The 23,593-nt window shown below is 41.2% G+C and overlaps 1 protein-coding gene across 2 annotated transcripts in view; it reads left to right on the plus strand.

Annotated features, from left to right (window-relative positions):
* Window positions 1-23,593, plus strand: part of ZNF385D (zinc finger protein 385D) — a 308,181-nt gene that overhangs the window by 76,334 nt on the left and 208,254 nt on the right. For both annotated transcript variants that reach the window (XM_066584866.1, XM_066584867.1), the window contains exon 2: window positions 4,222-4,364. In XM_066584866.1, the coding sequence (XP_066440963.1) occupies window positions 4,222-4,364 (143 nt within the window). The remainder of the gene's footprint in view (window positions 1-4,221; window positions 4,365-23,593) is intronic.

The raw sequence follows: 23,593 nt of genomic DNA on the forward strand, positions 1-23,593 counted from the left end.
ATGGCCACCGGGATCTTCACCCTCGGTGGACCGCAGGGCTTCTGTGCGGTCCATTGCCGATTCCAGCCTCCTGATTGGCTGGAATCGGCACGTGACGGGGCGGAGCTACAAGGAGCCGCTCTCCGGCACGAGCGGCCCCATTCAGAAAAGAAGAAGACCGGACTGCGCAAGCGCGTCTAATCCGGCGATTAGACGCTGAAAATTAGACGGCACCATGGAGACGAGGACGCTAGCAACGGAACAGGTAAGTGAATAACTTCTGATAACTTCTGTATGGCTCATAATTAATGCACAATGTACATTACAAAGTGCATTAATATGGCCATACAGAAGTGTATAGACCCACTTTGTTTCGCGGGACAACCCCTTTAAGGCATGGCAGCACAAAGTATGTCCTATGTAGTACTTCAAGAGCTGTTTCGGCTCGCAGTCTTTACATTTTTTGCATCTTTCCTTTATTTATTGCTCCTTTAATAATGCTATCTAATGTTTAATTGTATTTAATAATTGTGCTTATTACTATTACAGTATATGGCTTGGTTTATACCATAATGCAGTTCAGAATATGTATTCCCATTTGGGTTAATGATGAATCATTAAACTATATATTCCTTACATAAATATTCCTTTTTATCTTGACTCCAACTATTTATTGTCATGTTATTGTCAGTCCTTTTTTGCTTATCCCCCAGGCCAAGAGTTGCACAAAACTATTTGGAAAGTGCCCATCTTCTATTTGTATGCTGCCAACTTTCAAATCCTTTATTAATCATTCATTTGAAATTATTTCCTCACTCATTTTCAAAATTCAATGCTGATATTAGTTTTTTTTAAAGCAGTGATGATCACCCTACCTCAATATGAGACCCTCATATGTGGCCCTTAACGCCATCTCAGGACCACACATTACATACAGGGTTCTATACACTGTATTTGTATGAGAGAGGTAGCATATTAAGATAGTTCTGTAAGGTGGAAAATACATAAGTCCATTCAGTTCAGTCTACTATCCTGCAATGGTGATACACAGGTGGGCAAAACGGTCATCTCAGGGTCCATGCTGTCCATGCATGTTTGCTCTCCATTATAGCCCGTGGGAGATATGGAGGGAGCTCAGTGAATGTTCATGTATGGCCACTTCTCTGCAAATGGTGGATACAGGGTCATTATTCAGCAAATATAAAGTTATGCATTGTATACACTGTACAGTACACAGATAGAAGAGGGGTCAGGGATCACAGTTTGAGAACCAGAAGCCCAATGCTGCTAGTTGCCCACCATTACCTTACAGTAATACAATATATAATAAATCATAATAAGTCTTAATATTGCTATCCGGTTTTTAATGTCATTTAATGTTTCACTTGTTATATATTACAGAAAAAAATGATTCACAGCATATGCATTTAAATTGGTCTCTGACCCCACTGGGGCCATAATCTAATTTTCCTTTCTCTTGCACACACTTAAGTCAATTTTGCACAAAGCTGTTTAAGCTAGACTAGATGTTACATTCTTGAAGGGCACAAGTATGCACCCCTCATAGACATCACCAACATGTCAGACCAAGACATTATAAATATCCTCAATGGACCAATTTAGCCATATATTAAATCATCAAAATGCAGGAACACTAAACAGGACAAATAATGGATATGTCAAAACATATATATTTTATTAGTGTTAACAAAGATAGCAGAAAAATGGGGATGAGAGTGCTATCCCGAACCAACATTGGTGTGGCAGGCCTTGCTTAGAAGCAGGGGAGTTCAGACAAACAGACAGAGATCTGACCAGCATGCATGCTTAAACCAGAATAAAGTCAGGAGAATAACCAGCGCCCTCTAAGAGGAGGGGCTGGAATATACTGTAGTGCACAGAACAATGGTGATTGGCTGGCTCTACAATCCACCTTACAGCCAGCCGAATCAACCAACACCTACAGAGTTGTGCTCTGATCAGTGTCTAGCACCACAATAACCAGGAGCACACACAGACACACTGTGACACCTATTTTTTAGTATGTGATTGTAAGCTCTCAAAACTCTGCAAGGACTTTGCTTTAGTTGAATATAAAACCCAGAACCCAAATTACTCCATGGCAACATTGCAAAGTGATAATTTGACTATTAGCTGTGGCAATCATATTTTTGTTATTCCTTGCAGAAGAACTTTATGCGTTCATATATTTTTCGACAGAGGGAATTGAACATACCAATTTTTACAATGTATCACCTATTATTTAAATATGCTGCATAGCAGACTGTGAAATTGGCTATTATGATTGCTAATGGCTATTCAAATAAAAGATACGGATGCTTACAAAATAGCCAGATTTTAATATGCCATGATTCATTTTCATCCACAGCTACAAAATGTTCATTTTGATTAATTAATATATTATAGGCCAACATATTGTGTTACGGGATTGTCAACAAACCTGTTGTCAATGAGAGCAGACACTTGTGCAGATTGTTTTCCATGTAATAATATTTACAGTACGTGTGGATGAGGACAGGCAAGTGCTCCTTAAAAGCCCACGGTGAAATGCTCTTCCCGGTTTATTGGCTGCAATGTTCTATATTGGAAAATAGATTTATTTGAATATGTAATGAATGAATGTTTGTCGTTGATTTTCAAAATATCTCCATTTAAGATATACACCTTAAGCACAAAGGAAAATGTATCATTGCAACAGTGTAAATACAGGATCTATAATGCATGCTCACTCCCAAGTGACTTTTCAGTATTTTATTGTATTACAGCACTGAAGAAGGGTGGATTTGTTTGGACTTTTCATGGCAATGATCGATGGAGAAAAGCAAATGTCAAAGTGAAAAACAATCTCTACAAAGTGATCTACATGCAGTATTATTAGTAAACACCATAATAATTGAAAAAATAATTATTCACCCCCACCCCTGTGACAAATCTAGCTGTGAAGTCACAAGATACAAGTGACTGTATGCAGCCAAACCGTTCTTGCCTGTGATGGACAGTGACCAAGCAAATTTGAAACCTTGATCGCTTGTGTGGTTATTGGACATCACGAGTGGACAGGGTTGCAGCCATATGTGTCATTGGACCACATGTCCTTACAGCTCCTCCCCAGACTACTTCCCTGTTATGAATGTGCATTCACTGCCTTTTTACTGAGCTATAACAGAGGGCTGTATGACAGTGTCGGAGGATAGTAGCGGAGATCAGGAGGACAGAGAGCAGAGAAAGCTACTATTACAGAGGGGTTGTATTTCACTCCATGTGGATTTTCTGCTCTTATCAGCAATGAGGAGGAAATGGATCTGCAGCTGCTCAGAGAGAGGATGAGATAGAGGGAGTGATACTATATAGTATTGCTTGATTATGTTTACGCTACACAGTCTATGCAGCAGGAAAGGGGAGGGACCAGTTGATCAGTTTTGGCAAGCCCACCATCTAGAAAACTGAATGTAGAAGTACCTACAAACCAATCATGAGGCTTTCTAAATGTATGACAAGGAAAACTCAATGCAAAAACACATAAGTGCATCTTTTTTTCTGCAGGGACTTAGTAAGATATGTGTGTATTGATTTTTCAAACACAAAGCTCTCCATAGTCCTTAAGCTGACCATAGGTTTCAGATAGCTTTTGGCTGAATACTTGCATTACAATAAAACACTTGCAATACGTTGCATTACAATAAAAAAATCCTATTTAAGCACTACTAATAATATAACTGCAGACATAACTCATCCTATTTTATTTAAGTTTTATTGAACTATTTTTTAAATTTCTAAAAGGGCACCAATTTAATTAATGTCCATATAGAGTCCATCAATACACCAACATGCAAATGTCTAATATGAATTTTGTTAAAAACTTAGTTAGCTGTTTTAATATTATTCAGTGGTGACTGTAGTGTCCTCTAAAAATTCAACCTCCAGAAGTTGTTAATCACAGTTGTGAAACATGTATTATTTCCTTTCAGATCTTTAGGAGAGTCTGCTGATGATTAATTCCATTGTCTGGAATAATGTGTGGCATTCAGAATAGCTTGCTTGACACCCGACAAAATTATGTGCCATCTACATCAATGAATAGAAGACACGGTTATATAGTGAAAGTTGTGACTAACCTGATTTTCCATATTGAACATGTTGTTAAAGATTTGTATTTTATTCTATAGCATATCAAGTAAAGGAATAAACCCCTTACCAGATTTCATTTTCATTTATTATTAGGTGGAACATGCCAGAGCCCAGCACTTTCTGCGCTGATGCGCCCCCCGCTACCAACATTGCAACCACCACTGGATATAAAACAGTTCCTTCCATTTTCATTGGATGCCGCAGCTGCAATTAATCTCTTTCCAAACCTAACTGCAGTAAGTATAGTATACACAAATAAGAAATCTATAGCCTAAAATATTGTATTGGAATTCACTATAGATTTTGAGAAGCTATGTCTCTTGTGACTTTCAGAGACATGTTGGTAATAATCAAAGATTCATCAAAAGTTGCAAGAGTACAATAGAAATGTAAATACTTTTTATTGTTACTGATTATGTTAGTGTTACATATATAGTATTGTCTTTTATGGTTCAGTGTTTTAGAAATTGTTATACCCATGCCCAGCTTAAACACTCTTGGATGTGGTTTCTCTAAGATGCTTAGTTCTCCTGTATATAACTGATATTGATACTTGTTATTACCCATATTATTCGATTTGGACTGGCTAGTAAGAATAAACATTACATTATATGCTTGACTCGTCACAAACAATGAGAATGATACTTGCTGGGGTCTATTGGCCATTTGTGCATTATAGCAGCACTTCAGCAATGTTTTAAAAAAATATGAAGTTAAATATGTTTTCTAGCAAGGTAACGTAAAGAGGTTGTCCAAGATAAATGTTTCACTGGGGCCAAAAAGTAGCAAAGAACGTATACTCGCCTCTTCCCGCAAGTCCCCCACTGGGTCTCCTCGCTAGCGTAATGTTTACAGATTGCAGCAGCCTTTGTACAGGGCATCACAGGCTACAGTAGCCAATGACAAAGCTCAATGATTGATGGCGGAGGTGTGTTATTGGCTGCAGTAGCTTGTAGACATTACATCAGCAAGGAGACCTGGAGCCGCCAGCAGGGAGCTTGCATGGCGGGGTGAGTATAAGCTCTTTGTTATTTTGTTTTCGGGGGAAGCCACTTTTATGGAAACATTTTATTTAAAACAACCCCTTTTAATACAAAATAACATGGATGTTTGGCTAATGCTATTGCATTACCGATATCAGCACCTACCATGGTTATAAATGATTCTTTCTATGTGGCTGCAGCAGAGATGGCTCCATCACTATGGGTATGCAGTTTCATGTACAAAGCATCAACCTACAATTCCCGAAAGTACTTTGCTGTTGTGACACCAAATGGGTGGAGTTAGCCATAACTTGTAGGTTCTACATGCTATTCAGCTTACTGAGTGAGACAGTGATACTAGGAAATGGGAAGGAAGAACTCAGAGGAGAGGTGGATGGAGGCAAAGTTTGAGACAAGCAGGGAGAGACTGAGAAGCTGATGACAATATCCTGTGGTTCTCATCAGCCAGGGCACACAGACCGCATATATTGTATTTCAGCCGCACTTCAGTAGCGGTGAGCGATTCCAGCGACCTTATTGGTTGTTGGGTACACTCCCCCCTTAGGAGATCTGCACGATTGCTACTTCACAAGACCCACGGGGGGTTAGGGTTTAGGGTTAGGGTTAGGTTTAGGGTTTGGGTTTAGGGTTAGGCTTAGGGTTAGGGTTAGGTTTAGGGTTAGGCTTAGGGTTTGGGTTTAGGTTTAGGGTTTGGGTTTAGGGTTTAGGGTTAGGGTTTAGGGTTGGGGTTAGTTGCCGACCCTCCTACGGCCCAGCTGCTGCTTATTTAACGGGCCGCCCACTCCTGCACATCTCCAAAGGGGGGTGTGTACCCAACAACCAATCAGGTCACTGGAATCGCTCACCGCTACTGAAGTGCGGCTGAAATCTCAAATATGCACACAGACCAGAGTGATGTTCTGTCTACACAGGAAGAGATGCTCTGAAACACCATTCACAATGAAATCATGGGACCAAAGGAGGAAGAATTAAAATGAAAGCAAGAAAGTTAGCTATTAATAATAATTACTCCTTTTGCTGTATATACCAATTTTGGGAGAACATTTGTCAGAATGCTTCTTTAAGGCAGAGAAAGCCTAAGCACTGTATTAAATTACCTAAAGTGGTTTTCTGGGATTTAAAGTAATTTATCTATTATTAGAGAAATATATATAGTAATAAAATAACCAGTACTCACCCATTAACCGCAGCACAGCCATTCTAGTAGCCCTATTGCTCCTGCAGCAATAACATCTCATATACATCATTAATGTGACTTCTGCAGCTAAGCATTGGCCTTGGCAATGATGCTTGCATGCTATGGTACGATTGTAATTGGTATATTATAATTAGGTGATCATCAAGCCCTTCTCCTCACTCTTGATTCATGGCTCAAGTATAATATTAGCAGTCAATCAGGAACTGAAGGGAGGGGTTGATGATTGCCTAATGCAAAAAGCCAAGTACCACTATCTATCAATATACCACTCACGTAAGTGTCTTATCGGCACTGGATAGGAGACCCAGGTCTGGAGGGTTTTCAGGGACAAGCCAGGAGTCAGCAATAGGAGGTCTCATTTGCAGTGCAAGTGAATGAAGCGGGTAACATAGCCAGATGGAAAGCCAGAAATCGGTATCAATAGGTCTAGTCACAGTAGCTGAAAAGTAAGCAGAAGTGGAGCTAATCAATCAATGCTGGGAAGAAGAATAATCACACACCGAGGGAGTGGCAGGGCCAGACTTTTATAGGAGGTGCATTTAAAAAACAGGGAGGGACTAATCGGAAACCAGGAGCAGGAGCTAGGGACAAGAACCAGGTGATTCAGGGAAACTTGTCCAGCAAGCTGGATAGCTCACTGGGGAGAGCCACGGACTGGAGCACAGAAGGTTGTGGGTTTGAGGCCTGACAACTCATCAGACTGCTCTAGCCTCATTTGCATACAGAGCATAGTGGCATCCAAGACTGTATTCAGGGCTCCTGATGCAGGCTAAGCAGATGGGTAGGTATGTGTAGCCTTTTCCCATGTCAGCATCTCCGTAGGGCTACTGATTTAGTAGTACAATAGTGTATAATACTGTCATGTGTATAGAGATTCTTATACTATAGATACATACATATCTTTTGTATAAGAATCTCTACACACATGATGGTATTATACTCTATTGTAGAATTTAGATGCACGTGGTTACAGTTGACAATTTCTATTTAGGAAAAATGGCTTTATGTTTTGGATATTTCCTTGAAAATAAATTGTATTTCTCTAATACGAAAGCTTGGCAGCCAGTAGGAGGTAGCTTTTCAATTATTGCAGTAATCTGCCTGGGAAAAGCTGTTTCAGAAAGATATATTGATATAATTGTGACTTATTAACATATCCAGTATCGTACAGCACAAGCAAATCTAAGTTCAGAGAAAGGCAAGTTCATCGTTTTCCCCTCTTACTTACTCTTTGTTTAATCATCTGAAGCTTTCCAGTGCTTCTATTACCAGATCATTAAAACATAGAATTAATTGACAAGTGTCAGCATTCTAGTCACAAAGCCTTTTCTGGAAGTAATAATTGTGCTCTGAATGTACAACTTTTAATGATTAATGTTCTTTAAAGCTGAAATGTTGGTGTAATAAATTATTGGGTATTTTTTTCATTCCTAGCTAATATCGTAGGATCACATAGCAGATTCACACTTTTTATGTAGCCACTTCAGAGCTTGGATTTAAAGCGACTTGGTTTAAATGGAAATATTGTATTGCTCTTTACCTTATATATATACATATATATATATATATATAAGATGAGCGAGCGTACTCGGCCACGCCCGTTTTTCGCCCGAGTACCGCGATTTTCGAGTACTTCCGTACTCGGGCGAAAAGATTCGGGGGGCGCCGTGGGTGAGTGGGGAGTTGCAGCGGGCAGTGGGGGGGGGGGGGGAGAGGGAGAGAGAGAGGGCTCCCCCCTGTTCCCCGCTGCTACCCCCCGCTCCGCCACGCCTCCCCCCGCCCCCCGGCACCCCCTGAATCTTTTCATCCGAGTACTGAAGTACTTGAAAATCGCGGTGCTCGATCGAGTAATTACTCGAAACGAGTATATTCGCTCATCTCTAATATATATATATATATATATATATATATATATATATATATATATATATACCTTTGGTTTATATGGTTAACCTGTTGGTATAGAAAATAAATTGTACCATTAAGACTCTGCTGCTGGAGAAGAATTCCGTTTAAATGGTTATCCAGAAGGTCATACTACTTTGGTCATATAAGCATTCATGTTCTGGAATATTCGCCACTTTAGCATTAAACATAGTGACAACGCCCATCTAGTTCATCCTGTTTCCACCTCCCTTGTTGATCCAGAGAAAGGCAAAAAAAAACTATAAGGCAGAAACCAATTTAGCCCATTTGAGGGAAGAAATTCCTTCCCGACTCCATATTAAACAAATTATACATTTTGCGCTGATTCTAATAATTCAAGAAAAATATCTCTAACTATTTTATTCTAGAAATTCAAGTGGTTATTTTTGTCTACATGTCCATAAAGCCTAGTTATGTAACTTCAAATAAAACATGGCACCGCGCTGCTAGGGTTCAAAGTCCAAACTTTGGACTCTAGCAGTGAGGTGCCATGTTTTATTTTAAGTTACATATCCAGTGAGCACCTGTCATCAGAGTGCTCATCGGCTCTGGACGTCTCAAAGATACCTTGACACGCCAACCAAGAGGAAAGGTGCCGGTGGGATATCCCTATCCAAGGTTACCACACCGAGCGCCAGGTGAGCTTATTTCCTCACCATTGCACTTTGTCATTCATTGCAAGTTAATCTAAACTCATAATGCGCATATCTCACTGTATATCTCCCTCATAAAGCCTAGTTATAAGGGCAGCTTGTAGTGAACAGTGCTGAAGATGTTAGTCCCTATTTCTGAGGGCTCATAGGCCTTCAATGCTACAACAGTATCCTTTGCAACTGCTATGAAAGTATAATGGCTAAGCTGCCATATTGTGATTTTCGTGCTATACAGAGCTACAGTACTTAATTGTACAGATAATTTCATTTTATATTCTGTTTAGATCTTATAAACTGTGCTCATATATTATGTTGGGTGGAATGTAGAATTATTACCTTGTACAATAGGTGATGGGTCCAGGTGTAAATTTTGCAAATTAAGTTAAAACCTTCCATCAAGCTGCATACATTGTCTGAGACATGATAGACAAAAGAGAATCATAGAATGGTAGAGTTGAAAGGGACCTCCGGGGTCATCAAGTCCAACCCCCTGCTCAGTGCAGGGTTCACTAAATCATCCCAGACAGATATTTGTCCAGCCTTTATTTGAAGACTTCCATTGAAGGAAAACTCACCACCTTTCGTGGCAACCTGTTCCACTCATTGATCACCCTCACTGTCTGAAAGGTTTTTTTCTAAAATTTAATTTGTGTCTCCTTCCTTTCAGTATCATCCCATTGCTTCTAGTCTTTCCTTGTACAAAAGAGAATAGGTCTGATCCCTCTGCACTGTGACAGCCCTTCAGATATTTGGAGACAGCTATTAAGTCTTCTCTCAGTCTTCTTTTTTGCAAGTTAAACATCCCCAGATCTTTTAACCGTTCCTTATAGGACATATTTTTCACAGAGGTGGCAGTCAAAAAAAGTCTCCAAAATTGTATGTTAAGCCCTATCACAGAGGTGACTTAGAATAAAAGAAATAATTTTATTAGGGAAATTATTAAAATAGAACACAAAAGGGCACAACTAATGAAAAAAACATTAAAGACGTAGTGTGGTGAATATCAGGACACACAAAACACAACTACTGGGGATAGGTGTCGGACAATGTGACTATTGGTATGTTGCAGAAATACCAGATGTATTTTTCTTGGACCCAGAGATCCCAAGCGTTGTGGCCTGACACATAAACCCAAAAGGTTGAAACCACTGAATATCTTATCCCAATTAGTAATAGTGGTAAAATGGGTATAAGAATACTGTGGATCGACCTACAAAAAGGAAATTCTGTATTTCCGGCTACTAGTTAGTCTCTTTTCGATTTTTGGTGTTGGGTATCCCGAGCACCATCAAAGAGTCTAACAGATGCAGTTGTGTTAGAATTTCTTCACAGATAATAAAAAAATTGGTTTCAATAATTCGAGTCTTCTGATGTAAGAGTCGAAATTGATCCCAATGTTAGAGAGTTTATGGAGACTTGGTACTGATGTTTGTGCCAAGTCTCTCTTTCGTAGGAAAAATTTTTTCCTCAGTATATGCGATTTAACGAAATTTAAACTCTATTCATTAGGGTCATTAGATTCAATATGATGCAAGACCCATAGCTCCAATTCTTGTTTTCACTCGTTTTATAGCTCTATTTCCGCTCTTTTGTCGCTCAACGCGTTTCACCACTCGATTTCGTGGATCATCAGGAGCGTTAGGAGGTTAGAGGTTTTCATCATATGGAGAAAATTATAAAGTCTAGATAGACTAGATAATGAAGAAACAAGTGTCCTAACATACGGGGAACAACTGTTTCAGCAGAATCTTTTAAAGATGAACATAACCTAGAGGGGGTCTCTGTTCTTAGGCCCTTTGCCGTATTGGAGACCGAGGCATACAGCTAAAGCAGCGTCCCGCTTGGGCGTTCAGATGTAACGCTGAGCTGATGCCCTTTGCCATATATGAAATTAAGGTATGCACCTAGAACAGTGTCCCGCTTCGGTATTCAACTATAATGCTGAGCTGATGTCCCAAAATAAAAATAAAAAAGGCTGGTGTCCATAGCCCAGATGGTAGGCTAGGGAATGACCAGCCTGGGCTATGGACACCAGCCTTTTTTTATTTTTATCTTGTATCCATCTACCTTCTTCTGTCGTTCTGACACCTACGGGGAAAAGAGGTCTGGGTGGGGACTCTTGGACATCTTCTGAGAAATGAAGCTAAAGATAGACTAGCTGTCTTTACAACTGACATGTGCTATACCTGAGCATTTTCTCCAACTATGATCCACTATGTTTGGACATAGAACAATTTTGATACGCATGTCTGTCTGAAGTTTTGCGAACGAGCAGATTAGAATTAGATCTAAGTGGGTTGACTGACTTCTCCAACTAAGAGGTCTCTCTATACCGCAGTCTTTGCCTAGAGAAAAAGGGAAAAACATATATCAAGTATATGTTGGCTGTGATCAAAAAGAATTGTCAATACACATTGCATTACAAAGTGTTGCATTTAGGGGTTTTTTTGCTGCAGACTAATCAGAGTGCCCATTCTGATCCCCACCACCACCCAAAGTGCCTTCAATGGCCACATGAGCATCAGAACTGGGCCATAGAGGATGGAAGAAGGTTACCTGGTCTGATAAATTGTGGTTTATTTTACATCATGTAGTGCTTTCTTTATAAAGCTCAGGAGGAGAAAGAGAAATAATGACAGCTCAGTGGTTAGCACTGTTGCCTTGCAGTGCTGGGGTCATGGGGGTGAAATTTGACCAAGGGCAACATCTGCATGGAGTTTGTATGTTCTCGCTGTGTTTGTGTGGGTTTCTTCTTCACAATAATCACCTTTACTTATACAGTGCATGCATTTATTGAGGAGAAAGAGGAATAAGAAGCATGGTGGCTCAGTAGTTAGCATTGTTATCTTGCAGCATTGGAGTCTGAGGTCCAAATCTGACCATGGACAACAACTGCATGGAGTTTGTATGTTCTCCCTATGTTTGTGTGGGCTTTCTCCTATGCTCCAAAACTATGCTAATAAGTTAATATAGATTGTGAGTCCCAATGGGGACAGAAAAAAATCAAGTGACGTAAAGCATTGCGTAATATGCATATGCTATTTAATCATTATTATGAAACACGGAAAACATATAAACTCCTGCAAGGCAACAGCGCTGAACAATGAAGAGGCTCCTCCTTTCTTTTGAAAAAAGATTATTCATCCCTACTATGGAGGTATTCTCCTCTTAAAATAATGAATTATGAATTTGCCAGAACAGATATTACATGCCTACACACAGAGGCATCGTACTGCATTGCTCCATGGATCTCTATGGATGCACAAAGTTTTATATATTTAGGTTCAGGAACCACATTTTCACAGGAAGCATATTATAAATTTATAGCACAAATGGTGCTAAGTTAAATTAATTTAAAGGTCCTTTTACACGCATCTTTATTGTTGTTTGTTGAGTCCAGTGTGTGTTTAAACAGACACCTAGCTGTGTAAACAGCTGACAGCTCATTCCATTGTTGTCCTTGCTAGTGTAACCATGCCGCGGGGAGAACATCCTGCAGTCTATTGAAAGATGAGCGAAATGCATTCAAATGGAATGTATTTGCTTAGTCTTTTAGCAGCTGCACAATGGATTTTATGTGATGTAATATCCATCATTCAAACGGAAAATGCACGATTCCAGCGTTTACATGTAACGGCCATTTGGATGAATTTTGAGTGATAATTCGTTGTGTGTAAAAAGGCCTTTATTCATTAACTTTGAAGGGTTACTATCTTAGGTAGAGTTGAGCGAACATACTCTGCCGAGCTTGATTAGCGTACTCGATGGTGCTCGTTATTCGAACGAGCAGCAAGCCGTGTTCGACCCCACCCCAGTTTTTGGCTCCTCCCTGCTGTGACGTGCCTGTTTTGGCCCCTCCCCACCACGATGCAGCGCGCGTCAATGCAAATTTTTTGTCTGGTAGGCAGGGGGGGGGGAGAGAGAGAGAGAGGGGAACATAAAAAAAAAAAAAAAGCTCGGGACCCGGGGTCCCACATACAAAAATGCTCGAGTCTCCCATTGTAGTCAATGGGGTTCGTTACTCGAGTAGAGCTCTCGAATTTAACGAAAAGATCGACTCAAATAACGCAGACCCAAGCATTTGGGTGCTCGCTCATCTTTAATCTTAGGCCTCATTCACATGAGCGTGTTTACGCATGCATATACGCGTGCACAAAACTGCACGTCTATTAGAACAATTGATTCCCTATGGTGTGTTCTCATGTCTGTGTTTTACAGGTGTGCAAACACGCGCACCTGCAAAAGCTAGGACATGCGTGCACCATAGGTCCGTGCTACACATCAATATTCAGTGACAAGGGGACTCCCCGCGGGGAGTAAAGAATCCCCTGCCACAGCTGTGGCAAAGGATGGCGATGTTCTCTCATTGCTTTCTATGGGGTTGCCGTTGCTGCCGGCGGCCCCATTGAAAGCAATTGGCTGCCGGCAACCCCTGCAGTGATTTTTGGGGAAACGCTTTAAATATAAGCCCTTCCCTAAAAATCATTCCTAACTGTAGTAAAAAATAATAAAATATATATACTCACCTCTCTGCCACTGTCAGGGCTTAGGACATCTAGCCGCTTAGTCTCCAGCACTATAATAAAGTAGTTCTTTCAGCAGGCGGGGATTTAAAATCCTCGCCTGCTGAAAGGGCTGTATCTGATTGGCTTAGCGCTCAGCCAATGACAGGCAGCGCTCAGCCATTCAATGAATGACAGCTGAGCACTGCCTGTGAATAGTCACAGCACTCAGCCAATCAAAGGCAGCGTTCAGCCATTCATTGAATTCAATGAATTCTCCATATAGGGAGCCCAGTACTATGAATAAAGCATTATAGTTGGGAGCCCTGTTACAGGTTTTGCATTGGGGCCCAGGAGCTTCAAGTTATGCCTCTGTATTAAGGGGTTAAGAGACGTTGGGGGTGCCGGCATTCTATTGCTTTCAATGGGGCCACCTGCAGCAGTGGCGGCCCCATTGACTACAACAGGCACGCAGCTTCATTCATACGTGTTTTTGCACGTGCCTGGATGTGCGGATTTGTTCGTACACACGCACATGCAAAACAATGCTCGTGTGAACATTTTACCGATACCTGATTGCATTTCACCACTTCTAAAATAACATTTGAATACAGACAACTATACCATTTCAAGGAATGAGACAGAGCACCGTTATCACTCTGTGTACATCATTGGTGATAATTTAAAGGGATTTTACGACAATTTAAAAAAAAATTAGCAGATGGCAGATAACTGGCTAAAATAAAGAAAAAAGTGTGAAATGTCCTTCTCTTCTAAGGTCTCTAGTCTGGTGATAGAAGCTCTCGCAGCATCATGTGCTGTTCATCTCTACTTTTCAGCCAAACACTGTCCTAATGGTCATGTCTTTATAGCTGGCATGTGACCACTGAGAACAGTGATTCACAATTACATAATAGGCACATGACTATTACGTGAGCTTCCAACACTGGACCACAGCTGCGGCGCTGGAGCAGGAGCACATTAGAGAGGTAAGTACACTTTTTTATTTATTTTAGCCATATACGATGGCAGACAAAAATATGGGAACTCCACACGAAATGCATGTCTTAAATTACATGGGTTTATAAATCATATTTCAATAATACATGTAGAGACCGATTTTAAGTGGAGATAATATGACACAGATGCTGCCGGGCAGATGTGAACATGCCTGAGCAACAAGGTTCCATTGGTCAGGGGTTTGAGCCACTCAGCTGCTTTTACCAGCTGGTTCCCAAAACCACCCAGAGCAGGGCAAGAGATGAAGTAAACACAAATTTGGTGAGAAAGCTCTCAGCCAAGCAGAGGTCAAAAGGGTAGCTGAGTGCTAGTGATTAAAATCCCATGCATTTTGTATGGCATTTCCATATTTTTGTCAACCCCATATAGCTTCCCCATCCCAGGCAATTGTTTTTGAATCTCGGAAATCCTCTTTAATTACTCATTGCTCTATGAAAATGAATCGTTTTTATTAAGAAATACATACAGATTTGTTGATATCTGTAAAGATAAAACTTTACTTTTTACTAGGCTGTTGCAATTCTTTGAACAAAACATTGTTTAGATGTAGAATTTAGATCTGTAACAAAAATAGGCTTGCTGCAATTTATGAGAATCGGAGACGAAAGACTAAAAATTACCACAATTACTGCACATACTGCTGGTGAATGATAGGGATCATTTCTACAGACCTATAATTACAGCAGAGGTATAAAAATGACACAACATTGATTTTTTTTCATTGTACTAAAATACACATATTTAGCTTCAATGGTTTGTTGTGACATGTTGTGTCTTCGGATCTATACTCTTGATTTCTGTCTGTAGTAACTATTATACCACACAGTCTTATCATCATCCCCTTATAATTATCGCTTGTGATTCTGTTTGCCCATAAGTAGAATGACATGTAAGATCCCCTACAGTAAAATTACCTGTTTTTAAGTCATTGCAATATTACGAATGAAAAAAAAAATGCAGTTTCTCCAGGGGACTCAAATAGTTAGAAATAAAGTGTTATAAACAGATTGAAAGCAATGTCTCCAGAGATAAGTAGTAGTCAATTTAAGGAGCATACAATTACCAGTGCTATGCACTGTACACATATCACATTAGAAGCCTATTCTAAAAAAATTATATCATATATTTTAGATGGAAAAATATTTTATGTGATTTGTAGAAATGGATTTTAAAATGCTAGATGCATTCAGAATGGTCATTTCATTATACACCATTTACCGCTGTTTCCAGACCTCCCAAAAGCCCAAGTTTCAGTTGTACAATCCCATTTTTCAGACCCTAATGGGATGAGAAGATTATTATAGAAAATACACTCAGGAAGTTGAAGCACTTTCTCAGTTTTCTATCTTTGTTCACTGTTTCTCAATAAATATTCTTCTTTCTGCTATCTATGATGCAAGGAAGAAGATAGTCATTTTTGGTCAACATTTCAAATTACATAAATGAATACCAAAGCAATTAACAAAATAATGCTATAATATAGGAATGGCTACTATTGTATCTTGTCACCACCGGAAGCTAGGGGTTTGACAGGGCTTGCATGGAGGAACACCCCTGTCATGTCCCTAGTTCCCGATTGGCTGAATGATGGAAGGTCCTAGCAGCATGTACATTGAGTTTGTACCTGTGCTGGAGGGTTAGGGTTAGTTTTTCTGTTAGGTTTACATTATTAGCTATAAATGCAGAAGCCTTTACAGCTATAAATGTAAGGCTAACAGGAAAACTGACCCTAAACCTAACCCTCCAGCAGAAGAAAAAAATCAATGCACACGCTGCAGCTACAAGTGTCCCTGCAGCAGCTGTCCCCCTTCCATCTTCTCAGCCTATGGCTCCGCTCCCTCACTGCTCCGTGCAGCCACTTTTTTGCCCCTGCTCAGCCGGCTCTCTGCTCCATCCCGGCTGTCTTCCACTTTGGGCTGCTCACTCACTGTTGTGTTGCACTCTGCCTCTGCCGGCCCCTCTGCTCCCACTGTTGCAGATGTCCTCCACTGTTTTCCCTACTCACTCAGGCTCTGCCTCTGTGTTTGCCGCCAACGTTGCTCTCAGTGTTGCCGTGTCCTCCGCTGTTTGCCTGGCTCACTTAGTCTTCTGTGTTGGCGGTGTCCTCCGCTGTTTGCCCCGCTTACTTAGGCTCTGCCTCTGCTGCCACCGCCGCTTCCAGTGGTGCCGGTGTCCTCCACTGTTTGCCCTGCGCACTCAGTCTTCTGTTCCGATTTGTTGCCACCGCCACTCTGAGTGTTGCCGGTGTCATCCCAACAGCTACAAAATCTACACACACTTGCTGCTATGACCTTCAATAATTCAGCCAATCAGGAGCTAGGGGCATGACAGGGGAGTTCCTCCATGCAAGCCCTTTCAAACCCCTAGCTTCCGGTGGTGAAAGGGAAAATAGTACCATAAGAGTGGTCAAATATTCAGTATATAGTCTATGTTTGACGATGCCTTAGGTTATCAATTAGGGAAACAGGGAATGGTACATGTTTTATGCAGAGATGCAGATGTCACTAGTGCAAATTTTTTTTTGCACGCACCTTTTATAGGTAATTCATAACAGTGATACTGTCCATTATATTGGCACTTGTTCCACATCCTTTTCCTCTTCATACCTGACTGTGTTGCTCCTTCCAACTCACTTGATTCCTAATATAATTTGCAAATGTGTTTTTCACTTTAAAAAATAGTAAAAGACACCCCAACCTACTAAATGATGCAGTTTTCCTACATGTGTGGAAGCCATCAGGAGAATAGCTTGGTGGGCCCACAACATGATCAGCTTGTCCCCACTGTGAGGTTTATTTGTAGATCTATTTGTCACAATGCTGAATATACCCATCAATACACCTACACAGGTGTGGTCAGAAAACTTACCTAGACTCTCCCATAACCAAACTATACAGTAATATAGGTTTTGGAATTTGATAGACACATAGAAAGAATGAGTCAAAAACCTAAATGGACTCGCTACTTTTGTTGGTTCATACAGTATTATCTCCACCACCATGGGCCTATATAGCTAAAGGCTCATGGGCCTGAGTGCAAAAGTTTATTTTGCCCTTTTACCCCACCAACTTTTTTTAAGCCCATAACACAGAGGCATAACGTGAAGCTCCTGGGCCCCAATACAAAACCTGTAACAGGGCCCCCAACTATAATGCTTTATTCATATTATTGGGCTCCCTATATGGAGAAGATAAGCCCTATGGGCCCCTTAAGGCTCCTGGGCCCGGGTGCAACTGCATCCCCTGCATCTCCTATAATTACGCTAGTTTCCACCACTAAACACAAAATATAGCAGCATACTGACTTGTATAGTCTGTGTAAGCCTTCCCAGAAACCTGACTCCAAAAAATCACTTAATCCAATGATAATAAACACACCAATATGTCAAGTGAAGAATGAACTTTATTCACCCATGTTCCCAGAAGCAATTTCATTCTTCACTTGACATATTGGAATGCTGACTCTACTGCTTTTTATCATTTCCTTCAGCACTTGAAAAAAGGGGGTTGGTACCATGTTAGCCAGTAGAGCAAAATGTGATTGTTCTCAGTAAGAGAAACCAAGGTAGCCTGTAAATATGATACCTTTTAATGGCTGACAAAAATACATGATGTTAATGTGAGCTTTCGGACCTACTCAGGTTCCTTCCTCAGGCTTAATGTGTATTTATTAAATTCATCTTTAGAAATGTTCCTCCATTATGCCTGAGGAAGGACCTTGAGAGGCCCGAAAGCTCGTTCAGCACCTGTACACTCACTCATCTTATACCTTGCTTTCTCTCCCTTTTGGGATAGCGTATCCCTAATGTTGGTTTCTCACCTCCTATATTTTTTAACATTTAGATGCCTTTGAAAGATAAGACCCCAGTTATGGTTCACACTCTCAATAGGACGGTCAACATCAGTCTGAGCCTCCACTACATTTTCCCATTAACTTAATAGTACATGAGCTCTTTGTTGATATCATCACCACTAACAACATTAGATTTGCATTCAACACTAGCAAACATTGTTGAGAAATCTCATATATGCTCCAATCGTGGGCATATTGTCATACTATTTCCTAAAATATAATGTAGCAAGCTACTATAGGGGGATCCTAGCACCATAATCGTCTCTATTCTAATACGACTTCTGAAGAATGGTTTTAATTACTAAGGAGAGTTTATAAGTCCCGTAATTAGATATTTAGCAACTTATCCATACCTTGTAGGATTTTATAGCTGGAATGTATTATTTACTTTGGTCTTTCTCTTAATAGAGTTTACAAGTAAGTTCATGGAGCAGTAGCAGGCCCAACTAGTGTAGATTCGCTTAATTTTAGCTTAATGAAAATGTTCTCTGTTAGAGTAGTGTAAAGGGCTAAATTCCAAGCTCTTAAGAAAAATCGCTGGTGCATGGTGAGTTTTATGTTCACGGTTAATCTTGACTATGCTAATTTTGGAAGATTTTAGCAGTATAAATAATTACTGAATTACACTGAATCAAATGAATGAGTTCCTGAGGGAATCACTTGGTAGAAAAGAAACATTTCAACTGAGCGAGTCTATTTTGCTACTTTGTGCAGCTCCATAGGAAAATCAAAATACAGTTTCAATAAGATATTTATAATTAAGATAACATTGACTTGCCCGCTGACACATTTTTGATAAATTTATTAAGATATTTATTTTCTTGCTCATTAAAAATGCAGGCAGTCTAAGCACTTATGAAGACGGCAAAGTATGAATTTATCAGCCAGTTAAAACATACTTCAAGGGAAGCTTTGGCAAGGAGATGTGGACTCTTATACTAGTCACTCTTTGTTCCCCCATGAATAGTTGGAACTAATGGCCATGGTGGAACGAGAAAACTGTGGGAAGAAGTGCTAAAAATATTCTGCCATATAAGTGGTTGACTACACAATCACCATAGGAGCATTGAGATCCAGCATAGTAAGTGCTGTCTGTAGTATTGCTAAGGGTGAAGTCACACGAACGTATATCGGCTCGGTTTTCACGCCGAGCCGATATACGTTGTCCTCGTGTGCAGGTGGGGGGAGGATGGAAGAGCCAGGTGCAGGAACTGAGCTCCCGCCCCCCTCTCTGCCTCCTCTCCGCCCCTCTGCACTATTTGCAATGGGGAGAGGTGGGACGGGGGCGGGGCTAATTCTCACCACTTAGCCCCGCCCCACCTCTTCCCATTACAAATAGTGCAGAGGGGCGGAGAGGAGGTGGAGAGGGGGCCGGGAGCTCAGTTCCTGCTCCTGGCTCTTCCATCCTCCCGGCGCGAAAATGCCGCGAAAAACGCCGCCAAAAATGCGCGGAAAACGCTGCGTTTTTCACGCACGAAAATCGCAAACGCCAGTGGGTGGGCGCCCTAAAACTGAAGAAGTTCCTGATAAGGAATTACAGTCAGAGTGACATGAAAACCAGTATTAGGCCTCGGTCACATGGGCGATTTTCCATGCGATCTGCGTATGCGCATGCGATGTGCGATTTTATAAAACCATTGCTTTGCTATGGTATCGGACACATGAGCGCTTTTTATGCGCTCGTCCGATAAATTATAGAACAGAAATCGCAGATCGCACCTATCTGCGATCTGCCATTCCTGTTCTCTTCTCTATATGCGCTCAATGGGGCCGGCGGCAGCAGCGCCGACCCCATTGAGAACATATACTAGACAAATGATTATCCTCTGCCACAGCTGTAACAGCTGTGGCAGAGAAGAATGATGTTTGCCTATTGAATTCAATGGAGCCGGCAATACAGCCGGCTCCATTGAAAACAATGGGCTGCGGGCGATCTCACGATGAATTTTCGGGAAGGGCTTAAAAATAAATATAAGCCCTTCCCTAAAAATTCATCCAGAAATGTGTAAAAAGTTAAAAAAAAATATATACTCACCCATCAATTCATGAATGGGTGAGTGAGAGCTGCCTCTGATTGGTGAGGGCTGTGACCAATCAGAAGCAGCTCATTCAGCAGGCGGGCATTTTAAATCCCCGGCTGCTGAATACTACTTATAGCAGTTCAGGAGAACTGCTGGCCGGCCGCGGCTGAGCTCCGTCTGCCGGGACAATGTGAGTATATTTTTTTTTATACTTTTTACACATTTCTGGATGAATTTCAGGGAAGGGCTTATATTTTTAAGCCCTTCCCGAAAATTCATCGTGAGATCGCCCGCAGCCCATTGCTTTCAATGGAGCCTGCTGTATTGCCGGCTCCATTGAATTCAATGCGCTGGACAGCGCTGCACTGCTCCGGCCCGTTTCTAATGAAACGCAGCTAGGAGCAGATTTTTCGGGTGATTTTTCGGCCCCGGTCACGCGATTTGCGGATGCGCATCCGTCATGCGATCCGCAAATCGCGGGAATAAACGCCCGTGTGACCAAGGCCTTTAGCTGGAATAGAGTAATAGTCTTTTCCAATTATCAGGCCTAGCATTCCTCCAAATACTCAAATCGCCCAACAATCAAGCCTTGTAAAGGGGCTAATGATCAGATGACAAATGAGCAAATGCTTGTTCGTCTGCTGATTGACTTCTTCATGTGAGCATAAAAATTCTGGCTGTTTGGCTGAATATCTCCTGGTGTTAATGGGAGGCCTGCAGCCGATCGAAGATAGCTGTATGCTGATAAACAATTGTATTAGTGATCATCTTCTTAGGGCTTGTTTTCATGAGCACTGTAGGCGCGCAGTATAGCCACGTACAGAGATCTTGGCTGTACTGCACTAAAGATCATGTGAACAGGTTAAGTTCAGCTACTTGAATTAGCCCATTCACATGATCCGAGGTGCGTGGTGCGTGCTATGGAAAGTCAATGGAAAGCACGCACCAAAAGATAGGTCAGGTCCTATCTTTGCGTGTACCACTGAGCATAGATGTGACCTTCCAATCGCACGTCCTATCTTTTTAAGGTGCGCTAATTTAGCGCATCTAACATTCTTTCATGTGAACACTTCTATAGGAAACCATTGGTTCCTATAGAAGTTCTTTCTGTTCACGCCTACACTGCGCACCCACAGCGCTCTTGTGAACAAGCCCTTAAAGAGATTTCTATAGTTTCACTTGATCCAGCTAATCAGCTCCAACAAAGGAAATCCGGTGCATGGGATCACACCTAAGCCCAGGTGTCCAAGCAAATATCCACATTGCAAAAATCTACAGTAACCAGGAAGTCCCATAAAAAAGTCTTTATTAATAATTACCAGACAAAATAATAAGAACCGGAGTTGGCAGGAAAAGAAACCTGGACAGAAAAACATGTCCTTACTCATAGTATGTCTTATCCTTATAGATTTAAAAGACCAGAAACACAGCCAATCACAGCAATTCAATGACATCACTGTCATTGGCTGTGATTGGCTGAAGGCACGTGTGTTTCTGGAGGCGTGGATTTAAAGCCTTTCGTAGAGAAAGCTATAGTTTGCCGTGGACCAGGAGGGAGCAAGAGCCTACAAACACCAGGAAGGAGTGACAGTCTGCAGGAGCGCCGCAGATCGTCTGAAGAAGTGAGTAATGCTTTTTATTCTTTGCTCCACTGTATTGCCGGCGTATAAGGTGACAGTTGGGGGGTCATCTTATACGCCCCGTCGCCTTATACGCCGGTATATATTTTTAGTGTAACACATTTCTGGATGAATTGCAGGGAAGGGGTTATATATTTAACCCCTTCCCGACCATTCATCCTGCGATCGCCGGCAGCCCATTGCATTCAGTAGAACCTGCTGTATTGCTGGTTCCATTGAATTCAATGGGCAAACATCGTTCTCCTCTGTCACAGCTGTTACAGCTGTGGCAGAGAAGAATGATTTGTCTTCTATATGTTCTCAATGGGGTCGGCGCTGCTGCTGCCGGCCCCATTGAGCGCATATAGAGACGATTTATGGCCTTTAGAAGGACCGTTGGGGTTCTTGAAGCCTACAATACACCTAACACTCTCCCTATAGCAGCTCCACCAAGATAGCACTTTCCCTGAACTAATGTCAGAATGCATCCGTAGCGAGCCGCGGGAGGGGCAGATTACAATACTCGGGTGACACCTAATCTCGCCAGCCACTCACAGCAGGGGGGTGGTATAGGGCTTGAACGTTGCAGGGGGAAGTTGTAATGCCTTCCCTGTCTTTCAATTGGCCAGAAAAGCGCGCTAACGTCTCACAGAGGAAAGTGAAAGTAACCCGAACACCGCGTGGTGCTCGTTAAGAGTAACGAGCATCCCGAACACCCTAATATTCGCCCGAGCATCAAGCTCAGCGACTACGTTCGCTCATCTCTAGTTATATCCAATCTGGACTGCAATAAATATAAAAAATCCATAATACTAATAATATAGTCTTGGACCATTTGCGGACATCACTAATGGTGGGGATTGCATGGTGTCGAGAACGTCTCAACATTTTAGTTCACACCATAATCAGTCCACAAAGTTTTTTCAGGTCACGGGTATTGAAAAGATCAAATGTTACAAACGTGGTGATGATTGCAGAGAATATATTTTAGAACGGGAAGCATATTGGATCCTGAACTTGCAGAGCACTGCACTTTGAGGCTTCCATTTAAAAGGGATTTAATGTTACAATCTTAGTACTATTATATTATTAGTATTTTTATTTATTGCAGTTCGCTTTGGACTTAACACGTTTTGAGTGCAACATCCTTCTATTAGGTTGTGTGTTTGTAATGCCTTGGATTATGCTAATTTGTATAGAGTTTGCAAATGTTGCAGTTTAAGGAATATGAGATATTATGAGTAAGGACGTGTTTTATGTCCGAAAAGCGTAAGCGGTTTCTTTTCCTGGCAACGCCGTCTTTTATTATTATGTCTGGTAATTATTAATAAAGCCTTTTTCATGGGATTTCCTGGTTGCTGGACATTTTTGTAATGTGGATATTTATCTGGTTTCACAGCTTCTACAGTAAGGAAACGTCTTCTATACTGATGAAGAAATCTTCTTTGTCATAAACATAGCAGATGCCTCTTTACCATAGTGCTACATACTAATAGATTATTAGACAGATCTTTATGCAAATCCTTGATATTCTTTAGAGATGAGCGAGCACCCAAATGCTCGAGTCCGCGTCATTCGAGAGCTCTACTCGAATAACGAACCCCATTGACTACAATGGAGACTCAAGCATTTTTGTATGTGGGACGCCGGGTCCCAAGCTTTTTTTTCTT

The sequence above is a fragment of the Eleutherodactylus coqui genome, chromosome 12 (assembly GCF_035609145.1).
Source record: "Eleutherodactylus coqui strain aEleCoq1 chromosome 12, aEleCoq1.hap1, whole genome shotgun sequence".
NCBI lineage: Eukaryota > Metazoa > Chordata > Amphibia > Anura > Eleutherodactylidae > Eleutherodactylus > Eleutherodactylus coqui.